At 52.0% G+C, this 24,083-nt stretch overlaps 1 protein-coding gene across 7 annotated transcripts in view; it reads left to right on the forward strand.

Moving 5' to 3' along the window:
* Nucleotides 1-24,083, forward strand: part of STK32B (serine/threonine kinase 32B) — a 204,760-nt gene that overhangs the window by 127,164 nt on the left and 53,513 nt on the right. For all 7 annotated transcript variants that reach the window (XR_008392861.1, XM_053672497.1, XM_053672494.1 and 4 more), the window contains one exon: nucleotides 16,616-16,789. Coding sequence is in view for 6 of the 7 variants with exons in the window: in XM_053672497.1 (XP_053528472.1) it covers nucleotides 16,616-16,789 (174 nt within the window). In the remaining variant the exon portion in view is untranslated. The remainder of the gene's footprint in view (nucleotides 1-16,615; nucleotides 16,790-24,083) is intronic.

A 24,083-nucleotide genomic window follows, 5' to 3' on the forward strand; every position in this document is an offset into this window, starting at 1 on the left:
AAATGAATGGAGTGTCAGGGAGGTTAAATGACCTGTCCAAGGTCACACTGTAAGTCACGCGGCTGGGACTGAGGTCAAGTCCATGTCCTCATTCTGGCTGTGCAGTCCTCCCAGTGCTCACCCGGTCTCACAGCCAGAGCGTGGGGGAGGACAGACTACAGGGGTGTGGGGGAAGGAGACCGAGAAGCACCTCGCTTTTTACTGTGAAGGCCCTTCCTAGTGCTCAGAAGACTTTGATGACAGCGTACCTCCCTCAGCTCCGTCACCTCTGGAAGGCAATGCGAAGGCTTCCCTCTAGGGGCAAGGGTCAGGAGGCTGGCTGGCACTCCCGACGGCAGGCGCTATGCTGTTGGGAGGCGGACTGGGACGAGGGGCAGGACAGCCGCTCTCTCCTGAGCACCACCAGCCTCGGGCTGAAACCTCTGCAGCACAAGGGAGGGTGAACCAGCTTCCTTGCAGTTTCTTGTTCACTATCTGGACAGATAGACTGACCCTCGGGACTAAGTCTCCCTTTGACATTTCTTGTGAATTTGAACGCAGTTTGCCACTCTGCTCCGTGCCTCTCTTCCAGCCCAGCCCTTCTCTCGCTCACTCCTTGCCAGCCAGCAGGGCTCACCCTCCGCCCGGCAGGGTACCGAGCTCATTCCCCACCCAGGCCCTTTGACCCTGACTGGAGGGCCCTTCACCATGACCTCTGCACACGCACCTCCCCCTCAGCACTCGGCTTGGATCCCACCTCCCACAGAGGCCTCCCTGGTCTGCGGCTTTGCACTTGTTTCCCCACCGACCTCCAGCCTCTGCCACTGGCCCCCACCGCCTGCACTGTCTCATTCCGGTGTTTATTGTCTGCCTTCTGTCGCTGCCGCCCATCACTAGACTCTAAGCCTCATGAATTCAGGGGCCTTCGTGTCCTGTTTACTGTACGTTTCTCTTGCCTAGATCATTCCATAGTGATTAAATTCATATACATGTGTGTGTTTGGGAAGATCTACTCTGTGTCAGAAATTAGGCTAATGGCTTCTGTTTCTGGCCAAAATGGAATGAGAGAGACTAGCTTTCCCCTCCTTCCTGAAACAGGCAAGGAAAGGGAGAATCACGTGAAGCAGCCTGGTCCATCCAGTTATTATAACTGGGGTCTGTATGTTCAGCAAGTTTAGTGGAGACACGAAGATATAAACAAGAACTAAAACAAACTTCTAGATATGAAAACTACAATGTCCGTGTTGAAAATACACTGGGTAGGATTAGTAACAGACTAGACATTACAGGAAAGCAGACCAGTGAACTTGCAGACACGGCGATAGAGTGAACATGCCCCAGCTCATTCTGTGAGGCCCTGATGTGAACACCAGACAAAGACATTAAAAGAAAAGAAAACAGAAAGAAGGAGACAATTATTTTTAAAAAAGGAATCTACAGATCAATATCCCTCAGGAACATAGACGCAAAAATTCTTCACAAAGATGTAAAAAATTCAAATCCACAATGTATAAAAAGTATAATACACCATTTGCAAGTAACATTAACCCCAGGGATTTTCAGGTCTGGTTTTACATTTGAAAGCGATGGTTTTACATTTGAAAAGCGACTTACTGTAAACATACAGGAATCAAGACAGTGTTACATTGCATCAAGATAGACAAACGGACCAATGACACAGAATAGGGAGTCCAGCCAAAAGCAGACCCACCGGTACTTGGCTGGTTGGCTTTGACACAGCTCCTGCATTATGGAGCTGACCTCCAAATGGCGGGGCTGTGCAAACAAGATTCAGATACTACCAGTTATATAACGTTAATGGTGGAGTAAGCTCAACTCGGTTACTTCTTACTTATCTTTCATGTCCTTCCATTATCACAGAGTGTGAATTGATTCTCTTCCCATTTGTTAGTTTGTATTTTATGGTAGGTCATTGTTTTCCAGGTCATGATTCCAAGACTCTGTTGTTTTTATTTAAATCTGCCGCTAATCAGTTCTGATGCCAATGTCTTCTTACCCGGGACCGTGTCTGGGCGCACTCTGGCCTGGCCTGCAGAGGAGGTGGGGAGGCAGCCCTCCAGAGGAAGTGCATTCTCCGCCAGAACAGCTCTGTCCCCTCCCCGTCCCTCTGAAGCCCCCAGGGCCTTGGCCGGCTAGCTTCTGTTCACTTCTCAAATCCAAGTTCCGATGTTGTCTCGGTGATCGCCCGCATGGCGTCTGCGTCAGTGTTCGTAGCTGCTGCTGTGGAAAGACCGGGAGAGCGGGCAGAGGAAGGAATGGGGCGGGAGGACTGAGTAGAAGGGGTTCCGAGAGGGTCCCTGGGGGAGGAGCCAACCCGTGAGTGATTCATGTTGAGTGCAGCCAGGGCCCTGGTCCCTGGTGTGGTGAGGAGGAGGGTGGGCTGGATGAATAGCCAGGACCCACGGTCTAGAAGCCAGAAGAGCCCCGTGAAGGATTTTAAACAGGAGCAGCCCTGCAGCCGAGCCTCGGTCACCCCAGCTCCTCCAGGCGCCCCACATACTACATCTATCACACGTTGCAGATGCCACAAAGTGTCACTTTTCATTCAAGACCAAAGTGACAACACAGCAGGCCCGCATCTTAAAAGACATTTTATCATTTCACTAAGTTTTGATGCCTTTTAAAAAACTATTATACCAACTTCTTAAAACGCACATCCTCCTTTGGGAAGTGTGGCAAGGAGCCCCCTCCTAACACGCCGTCCTCGCTGGGCACAGGCTGCGTCTCCAGCGCCTCCCCCCCCCCCCGGGGCTCCTGCTCAAACACGGAGCATCTGGTGTTTCCAGAGCCTCTGGTGTCAAGTCTCCAAGGAGCCCCGCAAGGAGCCCCATGAGGCTTGTTGCATGTCATGCAGCCTCCTCTTTGCCGAGAAGGAAACCAGAGGACTCCATCTTTTTCTCTCATTTGTTATAATAGAGTCCTGATTGCACCTATATTTTCAAACTGCTCCACATGTGTCTTCTCATACGCATCTCATATTAACCCTGTGATTTTTTTTTGCTATTTTTATACTAACCATATTACAAAGAGGGACATGCAGCTCAAGACTCGAAGCGTTGCCTGAGAGGCACAGCGGGCAGGTGGGGGGACGTGAGCTCCACTCGGCTCTGTCCAGGTGCCCAGCTCCCGTGTTTTCCTGAAGCAGTAGCCTGCCTCCCAGTGAGAACAGAGCCCGTGGGAGTTTCCAGTTCCCTCGTTAATTGACTCATGAGGACACTATTCGTTTGGGCCAGTTCCCACTGGATGGGAGGGCCAGGCTTGGGCACGGGCACGGGTTGCTGCTGATGACCTCTACCCCCTGAAACCGGTTCCCTCCAGCTCCAAATCTTTGTAACAAACGTGGGCCACTTGAGAGCCCACAGATTTGTTTGTTCCAGACCAAGTACAGCAAGCATGTTCGGTTTTGCGTGTTGCAGACAGAGAGCGGAAAGGCAGTCCACGCACGTTCTAGGTCCACCCAGCCCCCTCATTCTTTTCCAGCTTAAGCACAGTTGGCATGTAATAGTGAATTAGTCATATTAGCTTCAGTGTGCGATGCAGCAATTCCACATCTTTTCATCTTACAACAGGATTACCCCGCAAATGCTAGTCATCGTCTGTCGCCATGTAAGCACATCACAATGCAATTGGCTATATTCCCCTTTACTTTTTCACCCCCCCCCATCTCTGGTAACCATCCTTTGGTCTCTGTTTCCATGAGTCTGTTTTTGTTTTGCTTTTTAAGAGTCTACATATGAGTGACTTAGTTCACTCAGCACAATACACTCTGGGTCCCTCCATGTCATCACAAATGGTAATAATTCATTCCTTTTTATTGCTGTGTAACAGTCCACCGTGTAAACACACACACATGTGTATACACCGCATCATCTTCATCCATGCATCTACGGGTAGACGCCTAGGTTGCTTTCGCATCGTGGCTGTGGGGATAATGCTGCCTTGAACACGGGCTGCAGGCATCCTTTCAGCCTAGTGTTCACTTTCTCTGGGGACTCCCAGCGCTGGGCCAGTGGACCACGGTGACCAGACAGGAGCCACTGCAGTTGGGTCGCAGCGGTTCAGCTCACACAGACGTGGAGAAGTGGGAGTTGATTCTTGCTTTGCTCGTGAGCGTGCTCTCGGCCTGGGCGTCTCCTGGGTACCAGGTGGGCAGACCTCTTCTCGCCTGCCTGCCCGGCTGTGCTGCTGTATTACCTGTCCACAGATATTAGTCATCTGTTCAAAGAATGAATGAGCGACCGACCTATGGACCATTTTTACTGCTTGATGTGACGCTCTGCTACACAGCCACCACCCTGTCCATCAGCAAAGGGGGCAAAGAAGTCAGTGACGGGCTCTGGGAGGAAAAAGACATTTCACATGTAAATCTGGAACCCAGAGTGCACACCTCACAAGTGCTGGGGCTCACGTGTAACTCCCTCTGTTGTTACTGAGGGGCACTGCCTGTCACAATATGAATTAACATCATGTTTTGCATGACGATAAACTGAGGAACGCATTTTAGACACAGTGCAGTTGCATTAAATGTATGAAAGAGGAAGACAAGGAGAAATAGAGATTCAGAAGAGCAGCCCCATGTGGGGGTTGGAGGAGGACGTGACTGAGGAGAAGTTGTTGTGGGTCAGATTCTGTGGGGCGGGGGTGGGTGACAATATGTACCTATAAAGTTTACCATCTCAACCCCTCATAAGTGCATGGTTCAGGGGTACGAAGTGCGTTCATCTTACTGTGCAAGCATCACCACCGTCCACCTCCAGAGTCTTTTTGTCTTGCACATCTGAACCTGTGCACCCACTAAATGCGAACTGCCCGTTCCCCTGGCCCCCCCAGCCCCCGGCAGCCGCTGTTCGTCCCTTCTCTGTGGCTTTGACTCCTCTGAGTGGAATCATGCGGTGTGTGTCTGTCTGTGACTGGCTCATCTCACCCAGCGCAGCGTCCTCAAGGTTCATCCACACCGTGGCACGGGACCAGATTTCCTTCCTTTGAAGGCCGACTGGTAAAAAGGGACTTCATTCTGCCATTTCGCTGTTTGTTTTCTGTGTGCGTTGTAGCTTTTTGTCCCTTGATTCCTTCATTACTGTCTTCCTTTGTGTTCAGCTAGTTTTTTTGGTTGTGAGACATCTAACTTCTTTTCTCATTGCCTTTTGTGTATTCCCTATTACTATTTTCATGGTTACTATAGGGGTTAGATTTAATGTCCTAAAATTACAACACTTTAATTAGGATGTTCGTCAATTTAACTTCAGTAACATACATAAACTCCGCCCCCTTACATGCCCACCCCTTCCGGTTGTTGATGTCCCACAATTACATCTCTATACATTGCTTCTAAAACACAAGCTAGTATTTTTAAAAAATACATTAGTCTCTTAAATTATGTAGAAAACAATATACAGTAACAAAAAAACTATAATACTAATAAGTTTTATACTAATCATTGCTTTTTTAAAAATGTATTATTCTCCTAAATCATGTGGAAAACAAAAAGTGGAGTTACAATCCTAGCTTTTGTAATTGTCCATGTGTCTGCCTTTATTGGGAGCTTTACTTCGTCACATGGTTTGAAGTCACGGCCCAGTGTCCTATCATTTCCCCCTGCAGGACCCCCTGAGCCTTTCTTGCACAGCAGGTCTAGTGGTAATGAAATCGCTCAGCTTCCGTTTCTCTGGGAATGTCTTCTTTTCTCCTCCCTCACTTCTGGAGAACTGTCTGCTGCATATAAGATTCTTGGTTGACAGTTTTTTTTACCTTTGAGCACTTTGAATGTATTAGCCCCCTGATTTCTGGCCTTCAAAGTTTCCGATGGGACAACTACTGATAACTTACTGAGTCTCCCTTGTATGTGACACGTTGCTTTTCTCTCGCTGCTTTCAAGGTCTCTCTTTGTCTCCGGCTTTCAACAGTATGATTATAGTGTGTCTCAGTGTGGGTCTTTTTGAGTTCATCCTATTGGAGTTTGTTGGGCTTCTTTGATTTTTGTATTCATATGTTTCATGAAATTTTGGGAGCTGTTAGCCACTGTATCTTCAAATATTTATTCTTCCTCTCTCTCTCTCCTTCTGGGATGCCCACAATGTATGTGTTGGTTCACTTGACGGTGTCCCACACATCCCTCAGATGTGATTGCTTTTCTTCAAGCTTTTTTCTTTCTCTTTCTCTGACTTGATAATTTTCATTGTTCCATCTTCAGGTTTGTTGATTGTTTCTTCTGCTTGCTCAAATCTGCCTTTGAATTCCTAGTGAATATTTCAGTTATTGTACTTTTGGGCTCCAGAATTTTTTTTTGTTTCTTTTTAGGTTTTTGCTTTATTGATGTTTCCAGCTTTTCATATATTATTTTCTTGACTTTCTTCACACATTCCTTTAGTTCTCTGAGCATCTTTAAGACCATTATTTTAACGTCTTTGTCTAAGAGATCTGCCATCATATCTTTTTACAGAGATAGTTTCTGTTGGTTCATTTCTTCCTTTGAATGGATCCTGCATTCCTGTTTGCCTTGTGATTTTTTTTTTATGGTTGTTGAAAACTGAACATTTGAATGTAAAATGTGGTAAATCTAGAGTCAGAATATTCCCATTCCTCAGGATTTGCTCAGGGTTTTTATGTTTGTTTGTTTAACCTTGTAGGCTGTCTCTGCCAAGGATCAAGGATCATCCTAAAGTATAAACTTAAGGTCTTCTCAGGTTTTTTTCCTGAACCTGTGTCCTTCCCCATGCATGCATGTTAACTTTCCAATTGCTCCCATTTATGTGGTTTTAAATGCCTTTGCCTTTAATGTATGGATTCCAAAAGAAGGAGAGAGAAAAATGAAGGAGGGAGAATAAAAATGAGCACTGGACCCGGATGTCACTTTCGCCAGAGAGGCGGGGCTTGCTGCCATGGGGGGAGGTGCAACAAAGATGGCCCCCCGCGCCTGTGTGAGCAGCTCTGTGGTCAGAAGCACAGGTCTTCACTCTCTGGGGCACATGGTCATTTTACCCACCAGGGCTTCCACAGTGCATGGGTGAGCTGTTCCTGGCGCCTGCGCACAGTTTACCACCCTGGGGCAAGGGCAGGCGAGCAATGGGCAGCTGCTGCTCTTCCCAGAGCTGAAGTTGACCGAAGTGGACTGCAGTGCACCCTCCAGGCCTTGAACGGGAAGCTGCAAGCCTTCCACAGACACCAGAGTTCCAACACGGCCACATCAGGCAGACCTTCCAGTGTGCGTGCCGTGTGGGTGGGCGGAGAGGTTCCAGCGCCTCCAGAGCCAGCGGTCCCCAGGCTGACGTGTTACCCTGGTAGTTGCTACACACTCTGTTACTTACCAATCACATCATGTATCTACTGTTTACATGTGTTTACATGTAATGTAAACATTATATATAGTGTATTTATATATACACATATATGTCAAAGAACAGATATATGTATATCTGATATGATATCTGATATATCTAATATGTATCTGATATGTATGTCTGAAATATTTTTAAATGACAAAAATGAAGCTCAACATAAACCCAAAGCAAACAGAAAGAAGGAAATAAATAATAAAGAGGAAGAATAAATGAAATTGAAAATAGGTAAGCAATAGAAAAAAAACAGTGAAACAATAAGCTGCCCCTTCAAAAGCATGTACGGGTTACTCAGCTGCTCTCGGGACTCACAAATATAAGCCAAGAGAAGATCCAAATCGTAATCGAGGACGAAGCAGATCCTGCAGCCATGAAAAGATAATAATGGAATGCTGCGAGCAACTTAATACTAACAGAACTCCAAAAATCAACCAAGAAAAAGTATGAACTGAAATGGTCCTATACCTGTTCGACACATTGAGTTCGTGGTTTAAAGCCTCCTGGAGATGGAACGCCCTGCCCGGACGGTTCCCTGGAGAACGCCCCTGCCCAGTTGAAGGTGGCCAGTCTGTGCTGCCTTCGCATGCTTTGCACGGGGAAGGAGGTCGGCGCTGCCATTCCATGCTCAGGGCGTCCAGGTGAGCAGCACACGGGCCGCTCCCTGGCCCCACATTTTTCTCCATTTCTTCCACCAGACTTACTTTGTTGGCCACTGCAAAACCTTTAGAGGCATGCAGCATATCAACAAAACCATTAGACCCAGGAACAGTGTTCTGCATTTACATGGAGTGAAGACACTTCATTGTCCTCCAAGTCCTGCTGTGTAGCAGGCAGGCTGCGGGCTCGGACCTGCAGCTGGCCTTCGCATCGCCCATGACTTCCCCTGCGCAAAACTGCCGTGGCCTGGGGAGCGGATGGCGTTGGAGAGCCTTCCCTTGCTGTCGTCTGGACCACAGGGGCAGGTGGAAACTGCCCAGCAACATGACTTCCTGGGAAGGAGGCAGGGGCAGGATCAGCCTGGTGCGGAGAGCGGTGAGGGGCAGGATGTTTGAATGACCTGAGGACTTGGTAACTCAAGTCAAATTAAAAAGGAGAAAAAAAACTCCCATTGTGAATGTTATCGGAGACTTATGTGCATCAAGCAGAATTCAAGTGTGAGAAGCTCCTTTTTCTTTGTGCTGTATGAATGGACAGAAGTCCCAGCCGCCCATAATTAAATGTCTGCAGCCCGAGAGGGTATTTTTAGCTCCTCTCCTGCTGGATGTTAAATCCCTGAGAATCACTGGGAGCGAGCGTGGCAGGCGAGCCCTCCTCTCTGTCTGCTCCCCTGGGAGATCTGACTGGATGGAACGTGGTCCCAAGAGACGCTTGCTCCATATCTCTGCAGGTACCACACAGACAGGACACAGGAGACGAGGGTCAGACACACGTGGCATGTCCTGGCTCCTGGTTTCGGCCCCAGAATGAATATCCCACGGAGTCATCTCTGGGCACTCGGCTCCTTTTGCCTCAGGAAAGAAATGGAGTGAGGCAGGTGCTGGAGATGGCCCGGTGCTGCAGGAGTCAGAGGGGTCTGGGCTTTCCTGCAGACGTTCCGGTCTCCTTCCCACGCCCCCTCCCCGTCACTGCGCAGCTGATGAAGGGTCTCCTGGTGCCAGGCGCTGGGCCAGGCAAGATGAGGTCAAAGGGGGAGCCGCGTGGGGAGTCTAAGTCCGGTTTCTCCCACTGTGCACCCCCCCTCAGATGTGCTCACACGTGTTTTCACACGTGGGTAACACGGCTGAACTTTAGTGGCAGGCCTCCCGAGGCGCGTGGTAGAGGACAGGACATGCAATCCAAGAAGGACCCTGACCTAGTGACCGTGGACACACCGATATCTCTTGGTCTCCATTTCCTCCACTGGAAAAGTGAGGGTGACGATGGCCAGCCCCCGGGTTGAACAGGATGAGTGTTGGATTCTGGACACTGGAGAAGAACTCTTCCTGGTTCAGCGCCCAGCTCTGCCATTTCCTGGTGATGTCACTGGCAAGGTCAAGCACGTCACCTGAGAGTCTCGATGCCCGTATCTGCCAAGGGCAGCTCATCCTAATACCTGGCTCGAGGGGTTCAGGAAGCATGAGACGGGCCCGTATGTGGAGAGTAAATGGAACAGCGCCTGCCACATGGCGTCAGGCGCCATGTTGGTTCTCACTATTTTTATCACAAGGCAGAAGCAGATAGAAAGAGAACCCAGCCTTCCAGGTGCGTGCAGGCTTCCTAACCAGGGGGCTTCGGTCCGAGCCAGGCCTCTCAGCTTTGGCACTGTGGACGCTGGGGCCAGGTCATTTCTGCTGCAGGATTGTCCTGTGCATTGTGGGATGTTTAGTAGCATCCTTGGCTTCTGCTCGTGAGCACCGAACTTATGACACCAAAAATATCTGCAGACATTGTCACATGTCCCCAGTCTGTCACATTGCCCCTGAGGAGGGAACGATGGACAGGAGTAGTGAGGGGAAGCAGGGGACATGGTGAGTGACGTGAGTGGTGAGAGAGTGGGGCGTCAGCTTGGGGATGTAGGGCCCACGGCCCACCCACCGAGAAATGGATGTGCAGCAGTGGATCACGTGGGAGACTCGTCTTGGCCCCTGGTGCCAAATGCAGCCCCTTAGGGTGGTCCCATGCTCAAGTGAACTATCTGGGGGGACATCTCGCAGGACATCCCAGCTCTGGCCCAGGGCAGAGCGTGGGAGAAGCCGACTTTGCATTTGCTGGGGCGTGTGTGGTGCACGTGAGCCCCCATTACAGCTTCATGGCCACCAACACTCACCTGTGTTCTCTACGTGTGTCCGTCCACCGGCGGCTCAGCCATGAGTGTGATGCCCACGCAGCACCACTCTTACAGAACTGGACAGCGATGCCTCCCGTTCACTGTGAGGAGCATCGTACAAAAATAAGAAATCCCTGGTAGACGTGTTGTAGAGCTCATTTACGTAGGCCATCGCTCGCCACTTGACCGAATGCCTCCTTACAGGAATCCAGCGGCAGGCTCTGCCTCTGGCTTCCGTGTCACGAATCATCCTTTTCTTCACTGAGCAATTGATTTTCCCCAACACTGACCGGGAACCACGAGGCAGCCGGGTCTCTCCCTTTGCCGTGCTGGCCGGGGAGGTTGGAGGCTCGCTGGGGGCCGGCTCCGGGCAAGTGCACGGTCTTTGGGCACGAACTGGCCTCTTTCCTCCCGCTTCCATTTTCTCGAGCTTTTAGTTTTTTACTTTTTGGCCTCATCTGTGGCTTAACATTATTTTAAATGTCATTACACTCTATGTATTTCACAGGTCACTTTATTTATTTACTCGGGGAGGGGGACTAGGCAGTCATTAACACATTTTTGCAGAAACAGACACTGGCTTCTTCAGGCTGGTCTGCGTGGGCATCCAGGCCGGGAGGGATGCCTCCCAGCCCCCGACCTCCCGCACTTGTCCAGGGAGCCCGTTACCCAGCCTGCCCCACGGCAGTGCCCCTGCGGCAGAGCACGGGCTTCTCGCCTCGGTCATCTCCGTGGCGGAGAGCAGCATGAGGACTCAAGTGTAACTCCAGTCTGAGAGGAGGCAAAGGGGACAGTGGCACAGAGCTGCTTGGTGGCGCGACACTGCAGAGAGAGGGGAACAGAGGGACATCCTCCGTTCTCCAATAATGTCGTCTCGGCTCTTTGGGAGTGCAGGGGCCGAGGCTCAGGGCAGCGTGCGCCTTTGGCAGGAAAGAGCCTGAGTTAGGGCTTGAGTCGGAGCCCTGTCTGCATTGAGGGTTTCCTCTGCAGAGCCCATTGCGGTCTGCAAGTTGCTCTCCCGAGCACACGTGCTGCCCCGCAGAGAGTGGGACGGCAGAGAGCTGGGTGAGGCGCCGTGGGCAGCGCCCATGCACAGAGGGTACAGAGCGCCCTGGTAATCCATGCGGTGTTGCAGCCGGCCACCCAAGGTTAGAGCGTGGGTGGAGATTCTGTAGGAGGCCCAATGAGCTGCGTCCTGTAGTGTCCTGTGAGCGTCTCAACCCTCTCTCCAGGAGCCAACGGAAAGATGTAGCAGTTCAGACGCTTCCAGTTCCAAGTGACAGCACGTAAGCCCACCAGCCCCGTCATCGCGGTCACCGTGAACATGGAATTCCGGGACGGACTCCCTTCCGCGCAGGCTGTGCCGCCCCTCTGACAGGGCTGCCAGTGTTTAGCCCTCCGTCCTGCTAGGCTCTGTCCAGCCTTGCTCTACGGATGGGTCTTGTTGCACTCGGGGCGACAGGATCCAGGCGGCCTCTTGGGCACAGCTTCCAGCCTGGCAAACCCAGAAGAGGAGGCTTTCTCCCAGTGTGCCCACATGGGTCCCAGGGCACCAGCAGCCAGGGGAGGGGCATGGACTTCGAAGCCCCGGTTGTGTTTGCTCATCTGTTTGCTGGGAGGGAGGAGCAGGCCTGGGCGATGAGGGGGCGGGACCCAGAACGGAGGGCGCATGGACTGGACTTCCCACAAGTGATGCCTCTCTTGAACTCTTCTTGAGCAGAGACAAAACCCACGTCCTCCTGTGAGGCTGGCTTGACCTGTACACCCAGACTGGGGGTCAGGCCACAGGACGACGGTGGGTAGGCAAGTGTGGCACATTCGGGGCAGAAGTCCTAAACGAAACATTGGCACCTCGAATCCAATTAAAAATAATATGTAAATATATACATATATGTGTACACAAGTAGATACATATATATGAGTTTGCGTATCAGGGTTTAGTCTAGAAATGCGTACAGTTTAATGTTTATTTTTTTATTGATTATGCCATTACATTTGTTCTATTCTCCCCCTCCGTTCCCCTCTACCCTGCACACCCCTCCCCCACCATTTCCCCCCTTTAGTTTATGACCATGTGTCTCAAGTTCTTTAGATTCTATATTTCCCATATTATTCTTACCCTCCCCCTATTTTCTATCTACTGTCTATGCTACTTATTTTCTGTACCTTCTCCCCCCTTCTCCTTCTCCCACTCCCCTGTTGCTAACCCTCCATGTGATCTTCATTTCTATGGTTCACTCCTGATCTAGCTGTCCTCTTAGTTTGCTTTTGTTTTAGGTGTGGTTGTTGATAACTGTGAGTTTGCTGTCCTTTCACTGTTCATCTTTTTTATCTTCTTTTTCTTAGATAAGTCCCTTTAACATTTCATATAATAAGGGTTTGGTGATGATGAAGTCCTTGAATTTCATTTTATCTGAGAAGCACTTTATCTGCCCTTCCATTCTAAATGAAAACTTTGCTGGATAGAGCAATCTTGGATGTAGGTCTTTGGATTTCATGACTTGGAATACTTCTTTCCAGCCTCTTCTTGCCTATAAGGTCTCTTTTGAGAAATCAGCTGATAGTCTGATGGGAACTCCTTTGTAGGTGACTGTCCCCTTATCTCTTGCTGCTTCTAGGATTCTCTCCTTCATTTTAATCTTGGCTAATGTAATGATGATGTGCCTTGGTGAGTTCCTTCTTGGGTCCAACTTCTTTGGGACTCTCTGAGCTTCCTGGATTTCCTGGAAGTCTATTTCCCTCTGCCAGAATGGGAAAGTTCTCTTTTATTATTTGTTCAAATAAGGTTTCCACTCGTGGCTGTTCCTCTTCCCCTTCTGGTACTCCTATAATTGGGATGTTGGAGTGTTTAAAGATGTCCTGGAGGTTCCTAAGCCTCTCCTCATTTTTTTGAATTCTTGATTCTTCGTATTTTTCTGTTTAGTCATTTTTTCCTTCCTTCTGGTCTACTCCCTTGATTTAAGTCCCAATTTCCTTTCCATTACTTTTGGTTTCCTGTGCATTATCATTCATTTCAATTAGTTTAGCCTTCATATGTTCCTCTAATTTGTGACTAAAATCAACCAGTTCTGTGAGCATCCTGATCACCAGTGTTTTGGACTGTGCATCTGAAAGTCTGGCTATTTCTTCATTGCTTAGATTTATGGGCTCTGGGGCTCTGAGTTGTTCTTGAGCCATGTTTTTATCTGTTTGTGCCTGTTACGTATGAGGAGCGGAGCCTTCATTGTTCACCAGAGTGGGGCTACCCAGGTCACTGGTTTGTGACGCTGTATGTGGGGGCGGGGTCAGAGAGGGAGCAATGGCGGTCCTCACCGCTCACCCCGGCCTGTTTATCTGTGCGCAAATGCGCGACCAACCGCAGACAGCCAGCTGCGCCTCTTCCCTGTGTCCGCCCGTAGCTAGCCCACACCTGGGATCCGAGCCCTCGGTTGCCTGCACACCGCCCCAGTCGGGAATCTTTTCTGCCCAACTGGCTCCGCTGCTGGCTTCACCCCTGTCACCGGTCCAGCTGAGCAGTTCGTTGTTTTCGGACTCCGTATTGTCAATTTTCTGTGTGGTTTGGTTGCATTTATTGTTGTTAAAACTTTATTGTTTTTAGATTTGGTTGTGTGAGGACACAAAGTGTTTCCACCTACACCTCTATCTTGGCGGAAGTCAGTTTAATGTTTAAAAACAACTGTGCGCACACATACTCTTGGTCAGACAGAATTCCCAGCAGCATAGAAAGCAGCTTTTGTAACTGGATAAATGAATTCATCGAATGTCTACAGTAAACCCATTATTTAACGGTGAGAACACTTCACTGAAGTCCAGACCGAGGCAAAGACACCCGCCACTTCTCACAATCGACGTTTTCCTGGAGGCCCCGGACGGTGAAAGAAAAGAACCAGAATCATGGAACCACGACAGGTTTTTCGTAGGAGACGCCGTCACCATCACAGGGTGAGCGGAGCCGGAGCCCAGAGGAAAGGGCAGGAGAGCTGATGACCAGAGGTCGGCCAGGCCTCTAGGTCGAGGCAAATGTCCCCGATTCGGCAACGACCGGGTTTAGTCAGCCTTGTTTTAAAAGATTATGTTCACAACAGCAGTGAAATCTACTTACATTTCAGAATAAAAATACATCTATGCCAGACCTTTAAATAGAAAGTAATGAAGCCCCAGAGAGTTCATTGCCAGACCTAAAAGACTATTTCCTATTCATGGAAAGGGTCAGAAAGGTGAATTCTCCTGAATTTGTTAAGTCAATATAATTCCAACAAAAGTCAAAGAAGGGTCTTTCCAGAAACTAGATACATTTATTCCGGAATTTGCGTGGAAGAGGAAACATTAACCACCTCCCATGGCTCTGACCATGTTCAAAGACAAGATCGAAGGGGCTTCCACAGCCTTCGTTCGGTTAACTGCTCTGGGCTCATGTGTCCAGAGCCTCCGTGTTTGATTTTCTCTGTCCACGTGGCCCAGACACATTACTGGGAAGGCCACCCAGGACTGACAGTGTCTGGCAAAGGCCAGAACCCCCAGCCTCGACCTCGCAGGGTTCTGGCTGGGGGGTGGGGCCTGCTTTACCGTTTAATCACATCGTTGACACTCAGCCAGAGTGCAGCCTGCGATGCATCCAGAGAGGCAGCGACCACGTGCCAGCCTGAGCGTCTGCTTGTCCTGCAGCAGATGGGAAGTCCGGCTAGTGCCCTGCAGACGGCCCCAGACCAGCCAGCAAGCCCCTGGCCCTCTGGCCCCTGCCTGGGCTGGCAGCCAGGCCACCAGCCCCCTGTGACCGTCAGTGGCTGAGATGCTGGACATGGGAGAAGGGGAAGAGACACAGCCCACAGAGAGAGTTCCTGCTGTCCCCGTATCTGAGTGACAGTCCCCGAGTGCTCCAGACCCAGTGCACCCTCATCTGCAGAGACCCCCTGCCCACGCCACCTCTGGAAAGCCGACTCCCTCTGCACACCCGCTGTGCCCCAGACAGCCTCCTAGGGGGCCCGTCTCCCCACTTGGCCAGTGCTGCAGCCTCGGCCCCCCTCTTCCAGGGGACCAAGTGCTCCCTCAGAGAGAGGGCAGTCTCTCTGTCCCAATGTGCTCAGCACTCGACCCAGTGCCGGTCACTGGGCAGGTGCTCCGTAAGCAGCTGCTAAACTCATGGCTGGAGCAGCACCTTATGGGCCCCGACCTCCGGGCCTGGACTCTGAACCGCGTGGGCCACTGGTGACACAAACACCACCTGTGGCGTCTAGGCCACCATTTCTGGTCTCTGGCTCCCAGTCTCTGTGATATGGGGCCGGCGGGCCTGGGTGGCCTGTGAGCATTTTCCAGCCCTGGAGTCCCCCATCCTGTGAGCACACGGCCGTCCCTGCCTGTGGGCGAATCAAGCACCCGGTCCGCTCCGCAGGGCCCCACGCCCAGGTCACAGACAGTGTGCGCGTGTCCCAGTGTGCCCTTGCGCGAGCACCAGGAGGGCTGGAGGGCTGGGTGCTTGTCCCCACCTGTCCCTAGCTTCTTTCTTTCCTCCGAGCCTCGGGTTCCTCTTCTGTCGAAACAGGAGAGTGGCCTGGCCCAGGTCTCACAGTCGGGGTCCGAGGCACGGGGGCACTTTCCATGACAACATTGTCACTCTGTGATTACACGTCCCGGTGCCCTCATCACGTCCCACAGTTCTCTGGGGGACGTGACACTATTTTGTGGCATTGTGACCCTCCTACACCACTCTCACATTCACTGTGTTGGCTCTGTAGTCCTTAAAAATCCTAAACGTAATCAATTCATTGCCGTGACCGCCCCCTCTTGCTTTGGGGAGCAGGCGTAAGGAATGGCTGAGGACACGGCCGTTTTGTTATCTCCTGTTCTGTGAGGCGACGGGCTCCGCTGGGTGGTCCTGCTCCACGTGACATCGGCAGGGGCTGCTGTGGGGCATCCATGGGCCCAGGTGTCTCGCTCCGCGGCCCCCGGTTGGAGCTGCCTGTCACTGGCTGCTCACCCGAGGCTGCTGTTGACCAGAGCGCCTTGGTTGCCCTTCTCGTGGCTTCTCCGTGGGGCTGGGGCTCTGGCCGGTTTCCAAGAGGCAGGAAGTAGAGACTGGGGGTTTCCTGAGTCTTGTCCTTGGACCTGCCAGTGTTGCAGGATCCAAGGGCTGCAGAAAGGAGCCCCGCGCCTGTTACTGGGGAGCAGTGTGTGTGTGGGGAACGGAGGAACCGTCAGGGAGGGGGATGCATCTTCGGAGATGGGCGGCTGCAAGTCCTGAAAACACGGACCTCAGGCATCCGCCAAACACGAAGTCAGGTGTCGGAGCCTAGTAGTGGCTAAAATGCCATTTGTCTGCCAGAGCCCGGGGGTTCTGTCCTCTGTTGACCACACACAGTGACTCAGGCCAAGCCAGGGCCTCTCTCCGGGCCTCGGTGTGTGCATCTGTAAGATGGGAACACCGGTCCTGACCTGGAGTCCTCTGGCCCTAAGGAGCTCTGCCCCTCTGTGCCCCCAGGTACTCCTTCCAGGACGAGGAGGACATGTTCATGGTGGCGGACCTGCTGCTGGGCGGGGACCTGCGCTACCACCTGCAGCGGAATGCGCGCTTCACGGAGGGCGCGGTGCAGCTGTACGTCTGCGAGCTGGCCCTGGCGCTGGACTACCTGCAGAGGCGCCACATCATCCACAGGTCAGCGGGCTGCCGGGCGGGGGAGGGGGTACTGGGGACAATGCGGGGGGTGCAGGTGCGCCGGGAGCCGTCTGCAGCGGGGACTTTGCTCCTAGACGTTCCCTGGGAGCTACAGGGCACGGGGACCACGGGCAGCGGCACAGCTTGGCCCTTGCTGGGCAGCCTTGCCCACAGCCTGCTGGCTGCCGTCCTGTCTCGGAGGCGGACCCTCCCGCTGCCTGGGCGCGACCCTCTGGCCCTTTCTGACGCTGAGAGACCTGGCTGGTGGCTGGCCTCTGCCTGTCCATTCCAGTGTCTTTGGGAGGCTGGAATGGCCTGTCCCTCCAGCATCGGGTTAGAACGGTCCTGTGCTGTGAGGTGGCCGTGCAGGGGATTCTCCCCTGTCCCTTTCCGGACCTGGGAGTCAGTGGTGCACATTGTGGAGAATGTCTTCCTCTTTGGAAGCTTCCGTGCTAGGGGACTTCCCTTTGGCTGTGAGCCGTCTCCACCGCCTCCTTGGGGTGGGGGAGGAGGGGCAGGGGCCTGGCTGCTATGCACCTGTGTGCCACACCGCCAGGTCCAGCCCCGTGAGCAAGGAGGGTTGACTCGGGCAGAAGTCCGCCAGAGGCCCCTCCCTGACCACAGGGGAGGGCGGGAGTGAGTGGCCTGACCCGCTCGCTGCGCTGCACCTCGCTGACCGACCGTCTGACTCACGCGGCTGTGGGAGACGGGAGGGAGGCGAGGACTCACACTTCCCACGAGGGACAGTAGAGTGAGCACACACATCTGCGTCTCTTTGTTCCAAAACCCCGATTAAATGGCAGTGAGGTGTGTTTGAAAGCAGCACATTTCCAAGGCTGGGGAAGAGTAAAGAGGAGCGGACAGGAAAACCTCGGGGGGTTGAGGCAGAGAAGACACGGAGCAGCAAGTGACTGAGGGTGACAGAAATGGGACTCGAAGTTGCCCTGGGCAGAGCTCAGAGCAGACAGACAGACAGACGCTAAAGAACCCTTGAAAGGCTCAGGAACTGACGGCACCCTGCCCCTCAGGAGGGGGGGTGGGGCTGTGGAAAGAGGGGAGAGTCAGGCAAATTATTTGAAAGTGTTTCTTTAAAGAATAACTTTAACCTGGGAGCCCCAAACACACGACGTTGAAAGCACCGCCCTATTAGCGGGGTCCGTCTGGAGTCACTCGTGCGCGTGGCTGAAAGGTGTCCCGTCTCAGCCACGGCTCGGTGGCCCCGGGCCGTGTCTCTTGGTCCTTTCATTGCCACAGGCCCCGTGCTCTGCGGTCTGCGCAGCCCTGGCTGTGCCAATGTCCCGCCATCCAAACCTGGCCCGCCGGCTTCGTCACCTTCTTCCCATCTCCGCCGTTGGGGGGACCACCATAGGCTGCTGACTCTCAGGGGGCCGGCTTCCTTCCTTCTCATTTCGGGCAGGGGCGGGCGGGCTTTGCCCCACATGCTCACCCTCGGGTGGCTGTCGGATGGTGCATCTGCCACTCCACAGCTGCTTGGCTGTCGCCGGCTCCCCACGGCGGCGGAGTTCAGCCTCGCGGCCCACGTCCACCTCGCCCCATGGCCTCACCCCGTCGCTTGTACAGTATAACCTTCAACCCCCGCCGTCAGAGAAAGGAGTGGACGAAGGAATTTTCTATGCATTGAACTTGCCCCTTTGGTGTAGCGGGGGAGCAGCCATATGACAAAAGCAATGTCAAGTTCATAGAACAGGGGAGGCAAGCAACTGTTTGATCTGCTGCTGTCTTGACCACAGTGCAGAGAGCGAACCGTCCAGCACATCCGCCAACACGTGTGTCCCTTCACGGTTTTGCTTTCGTGGCTTTGTGTGAGTGACACGCAGGGTTCAGCGTCCCGAACACCAGCCGCCTGATGGGGCCCGGTCTTTATGCCCTTAGTTAGGGGACTTCTGTTAAGCGAGATTTTAGGTGTTTCGTTTAGTTGGAATTTTGACGTCGTGGTGGGAGGTCCCGAGTGCTGTGTCTGCCTACACCTTCACCTTGACCCGAAGCCTGAACCCTTTTTTTGAAAGTACTGAAAACCCCAGCGCTGAGGAGTGTGGCTCAGTGGGTTGGGCACTCACTGCACAAAGAGAAAGGTTGCCGGTTCGAGTCCTGGTCAGGGCACAAGTCTGGGTTGTGGGTTCAGTCCCCAGAAGGGGCACTTACGACAGGTAACTAATTTCATGTTTCTCTCCCTCCCTTTCCCTCTCTCTAAGATAAATAAATAAATAAATAATAAAACACAATAGAATAAAGATCTGCTTCCCATTCTGAATAACTGGGCGGCCGGCCCCTCCTCTGTCCCCAGCAGAGGACTGCAGCTCTGTTCCCCAGAGAGAGGCAGACAGAGGGCGTCTGGACTGCAGGGCACCGACCTCCTCGGGACAAGGGCCTGGACTGAAAGCCCGAGTCTAACTCGGCGTAAACAGGACGGGGGCTGCCGAAACACTCCCCCCGCCACCGTTTCCAGCGGGGTGGCGGCTGGTGTCTCCAGCCCTTCCTCCCCTCGGCAGGAAGCTCAAACGATTCCAGTGGGCACGTGAGTGAGCCAAGAGGACAGACACTGCGACTTTGCAGTGTCCCCATGACCCTTTAGAGGGTGGTTCAGTCAGCAAGCCCACTCGCTCACCATAAGCCCCAGCTGGGTCAGCCACAGCCGAGGGTCATCAGGCACCCGGGAAGTCTGATGCGAACACCGGGTCCAACACGAGCACATGGACAACAGAGAGAAGCTTGGGATGAACAGAGACTCTGCAGGGAGAGAAAACCGAGATAGGTATGATCAGCATTTTCAGAGGGATGAAGAAGAATTCTCATAAATCCCATTTGTAAAACAAGAAATACCGGATTTCTTCAAAAACTCAGAGAACAAACATCAGAGCACTTACGAATTAACAGTATGGAAGCAGAAATGAAACACCCAAAGATGTGTTGGAAGATAAAGTTGAGGATGTCCCTTGTACAGTGGGACAAAAAGGCAGATAGGAAATGTAAGAAAATGAGAGGACCAGCTCAGTCATTCCAACACCCAAGAGAGAGAGAGAGAGAGAGAGAGAGAGAAAAAGAACGAGGGGAAGCGCTCAGTGAGATATTGAAGAAACTCTTGTGGATCTGAAATCCGCGGGTTTCCAGGTCGAAGGGCTCAGCACGGACACCGAGCCATGGCTGGAAACAGACCCACGGGGGGCGAGCTCCAGGCCCTCCCAGCGTCCACAGAGCCACAGGTCACACAGGCGGCAGAGCCACAGGGTTTGTCATTTATCAGACGCTCGAAGGCCGTGGAGACGTGCTAATCGATTGAGTCTGTGGGTGTATGTTTTCACAAGTGCACGGTCTCAGAAAATGGACCTCCACACACCTGCTCTCCAGTAAATTTTAGAGAATGAGGCAGACCCACTAAGAGCAAGGAGTGAGTCCCAACTCCCACTGGGGACCTGGCCCACAACCCAGTCCTGTGCCCTCACGGGGAATCAAACTGGCGACCCTTTGGTTCGCAGCCCACACTCAATCCACTGAGCCACACCAGCCGGGGCTATCAAGTGCTTTTTAAATGTCCACACGTTTTGACCCTCTGAGTTTGCCTGCTGGAAGGTATTGCGTCCAATCTGGCCGGCAGGCAGGTTCTCTGCACAAGGCTGTTCATCAAAGAGGTGCTGTGGTCAGAATTTGGAGAATTCTGAAACAGCCTGAAGGAAACAAACTGTGTGCCTCCTTTTAAGAAACCTGAGACTTGACGATGCCCACGTATAATGCTGGCTGTGACACCCAGCGACATGGAAGGTTATTTTTGTGATCTTGGGTGAAATTATAGCTTATCAAATGTCAGGACTATGTAAAGAGATTCCTGATTACTAAACCAAAAGGACGCAGAGGAAGTTTCCTAATGAGCTGGGACTGAAGGGAGAGTCCATGTGATTCTCTATTTCTTTTGCTGTTTTGAAGCTTCCTTGAATGAGTACGTCATCCTTTCAATGAGGAAAATCAAAGCATGATTAACTTTCTCCATGAAGGATGGTGCTTATTACACAGGAACTTCATTTTTTTATCTTTCATAACAGTCATGTTTTATTTATGTATATATTGATTATCTCATATATTTCTATATATACAGTTGCACATTTTTATAGAAGTTGTGCCTTTTTAAAACTGACTAAAATTATCTTCTCATTCACTTATATATTTTTCCCAGGTCCTTTTTGAAAATTCCATATTTGGGAGAGAGTGACTTAGAAAAGCACATCCATATGATAAAAGTTTAGAGCCCTACACATCACTTTAACGGCACCCTAAATGTTGGCACTTTGCACTTGCACTTGGCTCTGTCCCATCTCAGTTCGTCAAACGTGAGCTTCCGATGGGACGGCCTGGGTCGCAGCCCTGGCGCCACTGCGTACGCCTGCCCTGAGGGCTCCGAACAGCTCCTCCCACCATGCCTCGGTTCTGTCATCTGTAAAATGGGTGTATGCAGAGTGGAAGGAAATGACCCTTAAATGAATAGCACAGTGCTTGCCTGCCACATCCTGGGCCCCAGTGAGACTCACAGTTGAATGACCGTAACTAGTGCGCACAGGCTGAAACTGATGGGACCCAATGTTGCGTCCCAGGTATCCCCCCAACCTCGCCCTCCCACCACTGCGTCGAACTAAACCGCCACTTCTCATCAGATTTCAGACCTCCTTCATTGCCCCGTGTGCTGGGCTCGTAGCAACTGAGAGAACTCTTCAGATGAACACCAAAAACCGAAGACATGCAGAAGAGCTGTTTAGAAGAGAAATTCCCCTCTCGTTCCAGGCACAATGCTCAGGTTCCCTTCTGTTGCAGGCTAGCGAGCCAGCGCCGTGAGGATTTATGGCTCCGTGGAGATGGGCGAGTATGATACAAGAGAATCCAATTTACTCCTTAAAGCGAGTCTTCCATCTCCTGGGGATAAATTGCTCCCGCAAGGGGGTGGAGAGTGTTAATGTTAGGTAATACATTTCAGGACGAGGGACCTCTGTCTCAACTTAAGGTCAGAGAGATGGGAGTGAAATCTGGGAGCAGAACGTGAAAGCAGAAAGCAGACCCCGAAAGGCCCTGGTGAGTCAGAGCCGCTGTGCAGAAGCTGCTCCAAAGCAAGACGGCGGCGCCGCCTGGGAGACCGGGCGGCATTTCGGAAACGTCCCCACGCAGGGAGGGCACCGAGATCCCTGTGGCCTCATTGCCGTGCTCTTCCCTCCGGCTCCGAGACCTTCCCCTAGGGGGATGCTTCGTCATTCACGCAGGTGTTTGGTGAGCAGTGGTGGAGAAGGTCAGAGCTCAGGCGTGAAGGTCAGGGACGTGAGGACAACACAAGTCCACCCTTAAGAAGTCCCTGTCCCATGGGAGGGGCACACTGGTGCTTAGTGATAATAGCTACCGCGTCCGGGCACTGACCGCCACATGCCGGGTGCACACGCACGCACACAGTACATCACACGCACACAGGTATATACACACATGTGTATATCTCACTGTAACTCAGTGTAGCCCCTGCCCTTCCTCTTACTGGTGAAGACGGCGTACGGTATGCAGGATGTGAACCGTAAGAGAGACAGGTAGGCAGGGAGGCAGGTACCAGACAGCCAGAGAGTTCCAGGGAGTGAGCGCCCCCTGTGCCTCAGGCCTCACCCCGGCTCATGGAGGAGCTGGGCTTTGAACTCCGAACAGCACTGTACCAGGTCCAGACGGGGAAGGTGGCTTTCCCAGAGGAAGAACTGACAGCAGGAAAGGGTTGGCAGGTTCCGGACCAGCGGTGCTCTTGGGCTCACACTCAATCTCTCTGCACCAGAGTCCCAAAGAAGATGGACCCAAGAAGGAACACACCAAGGCACATCATCATTATATTAGCCAAGATTAAAATGAAGGAGAGAATCCTAGAAGCAGCAAGAGACAAGGGGACAGTCACCTACAAAGGAGTCCCCATCAGACTGTCAGCAGATTTCTCAAAAGAGACCTTACAGGCAAGAAGGGGCTGGAAAGACCTACATCCAAGATTGCTCTATCCAGCAAAGCTTTCATTTAGAATGGAAGGGCAGATAAAGTACTTCTCAGATAAGATCAAATTCAAGAAGTTCATCATCACCAAGCCCTTATTATATGAAATGTTAAAGGGACTTACCTAAGAAAAAGAAGTTAAAAAAACACGAACAGTGAAAGGACAGCAAACTCACAGTTATTAACAACCACACCTAAAACAAAAGCAAACTAAGAGGACAGCTATATCAGGAGCAGAACTGCAGAAATGAAGATCACATGGAGTGTTAGCAACAGGGGAGTGGGAGAAGGAGAAGGGGGGAGAAGGTACAGAAAATAAGTAGCATAGACAGTAGATAGAAAATAGATGGGGGGAGGGTAAGAATAGTAGGGGAAGTACAGAATCTAAAGAACTTGAGACACGTGGTCATAAACTAAAGGGGGGAATGGTGGGGGAGGGGTGTGCAGGGTGGAGGGGAATGAAGGGGGGAAATAGAACAACTGTAATGGCATAATTAATAAAATATATTTTTAAAAAATCTGCTCCAGACCTCAGGGAATTCGTCACGGTTGGCTTTGTCCGGCGTCAGCTGCCAGCGAGCAGAGGCTTGAGGCATTGTCTGGGAGGTGGCGGTTAGTCCCGCAGCCCTGTGAGGCGTGAAGCTGGAAAGTGTGCAAGCATTATTTTTACTTTTTAAGTTGCGGTAAAATACACATAACATAAAATGCACCGTCTTACCCACACCGAAGCGTGCAGCCCAGCAGTGTTAAGTAACCGCACGGCTCCAGGGCCCTTCCGTCTCCCCGAACCGGAACCAGTACCCACCCACTGAACAGTCCCCTCCCCCGCCCGGCCCCACACCTACCGTCCTACTCACCACGTCTGTGAATCTGATTCTCTGGACCCCATGGCAGTGAGACCCCACTGTGTTTGTCTTGCTGTGTGTGGTCACTGCTCACTGAGCAGTGTCCTCCCAGTGCGTCCACATTGGACCAGGGGTGGGAATGTCCTTCCATTACAGCTGAACGATGTCTCTTCGTGTGGCCAGACCCCGTTTGTTTATCCTTCACCTGCTGACGGGCACCTGCTCTGCTTCCGCCTCCCGATGTTGCGGGTGTGCTGCCCTGAGCCCGCGTTCGGGGACTTCACCCAGAGGCAGGATTGCTGGCTCACGCGGTGCTTCTGGTTTTGATGTTTGAGGGCCACCTAGGCTGGAGCTTTGTCATAAAGGGCTTGAACCGCTGGACTGGGGCCTTCGGACTTTCTCTGTGGACCACAGACACAACTCGTGGACTCTAGGAAGAC

The sequence above is a fragment of the Artibeus jamaicensis genome, unplaced genomic scaffold, assembly GCF_021234435.1.
Source record: "Artibeus jamaicensis isolate MK-2021 breed Jamaican fruit bat unplaced genomic scaffold, CSHL_Jam_final contig_76, whole genome shotgun sequence".
NCBI lineage: Eukaryota > Metazoa > Chordata > Mammalia > Chiroptera > Phyllostomidae > Artibeus > Artibeus jamaicensis.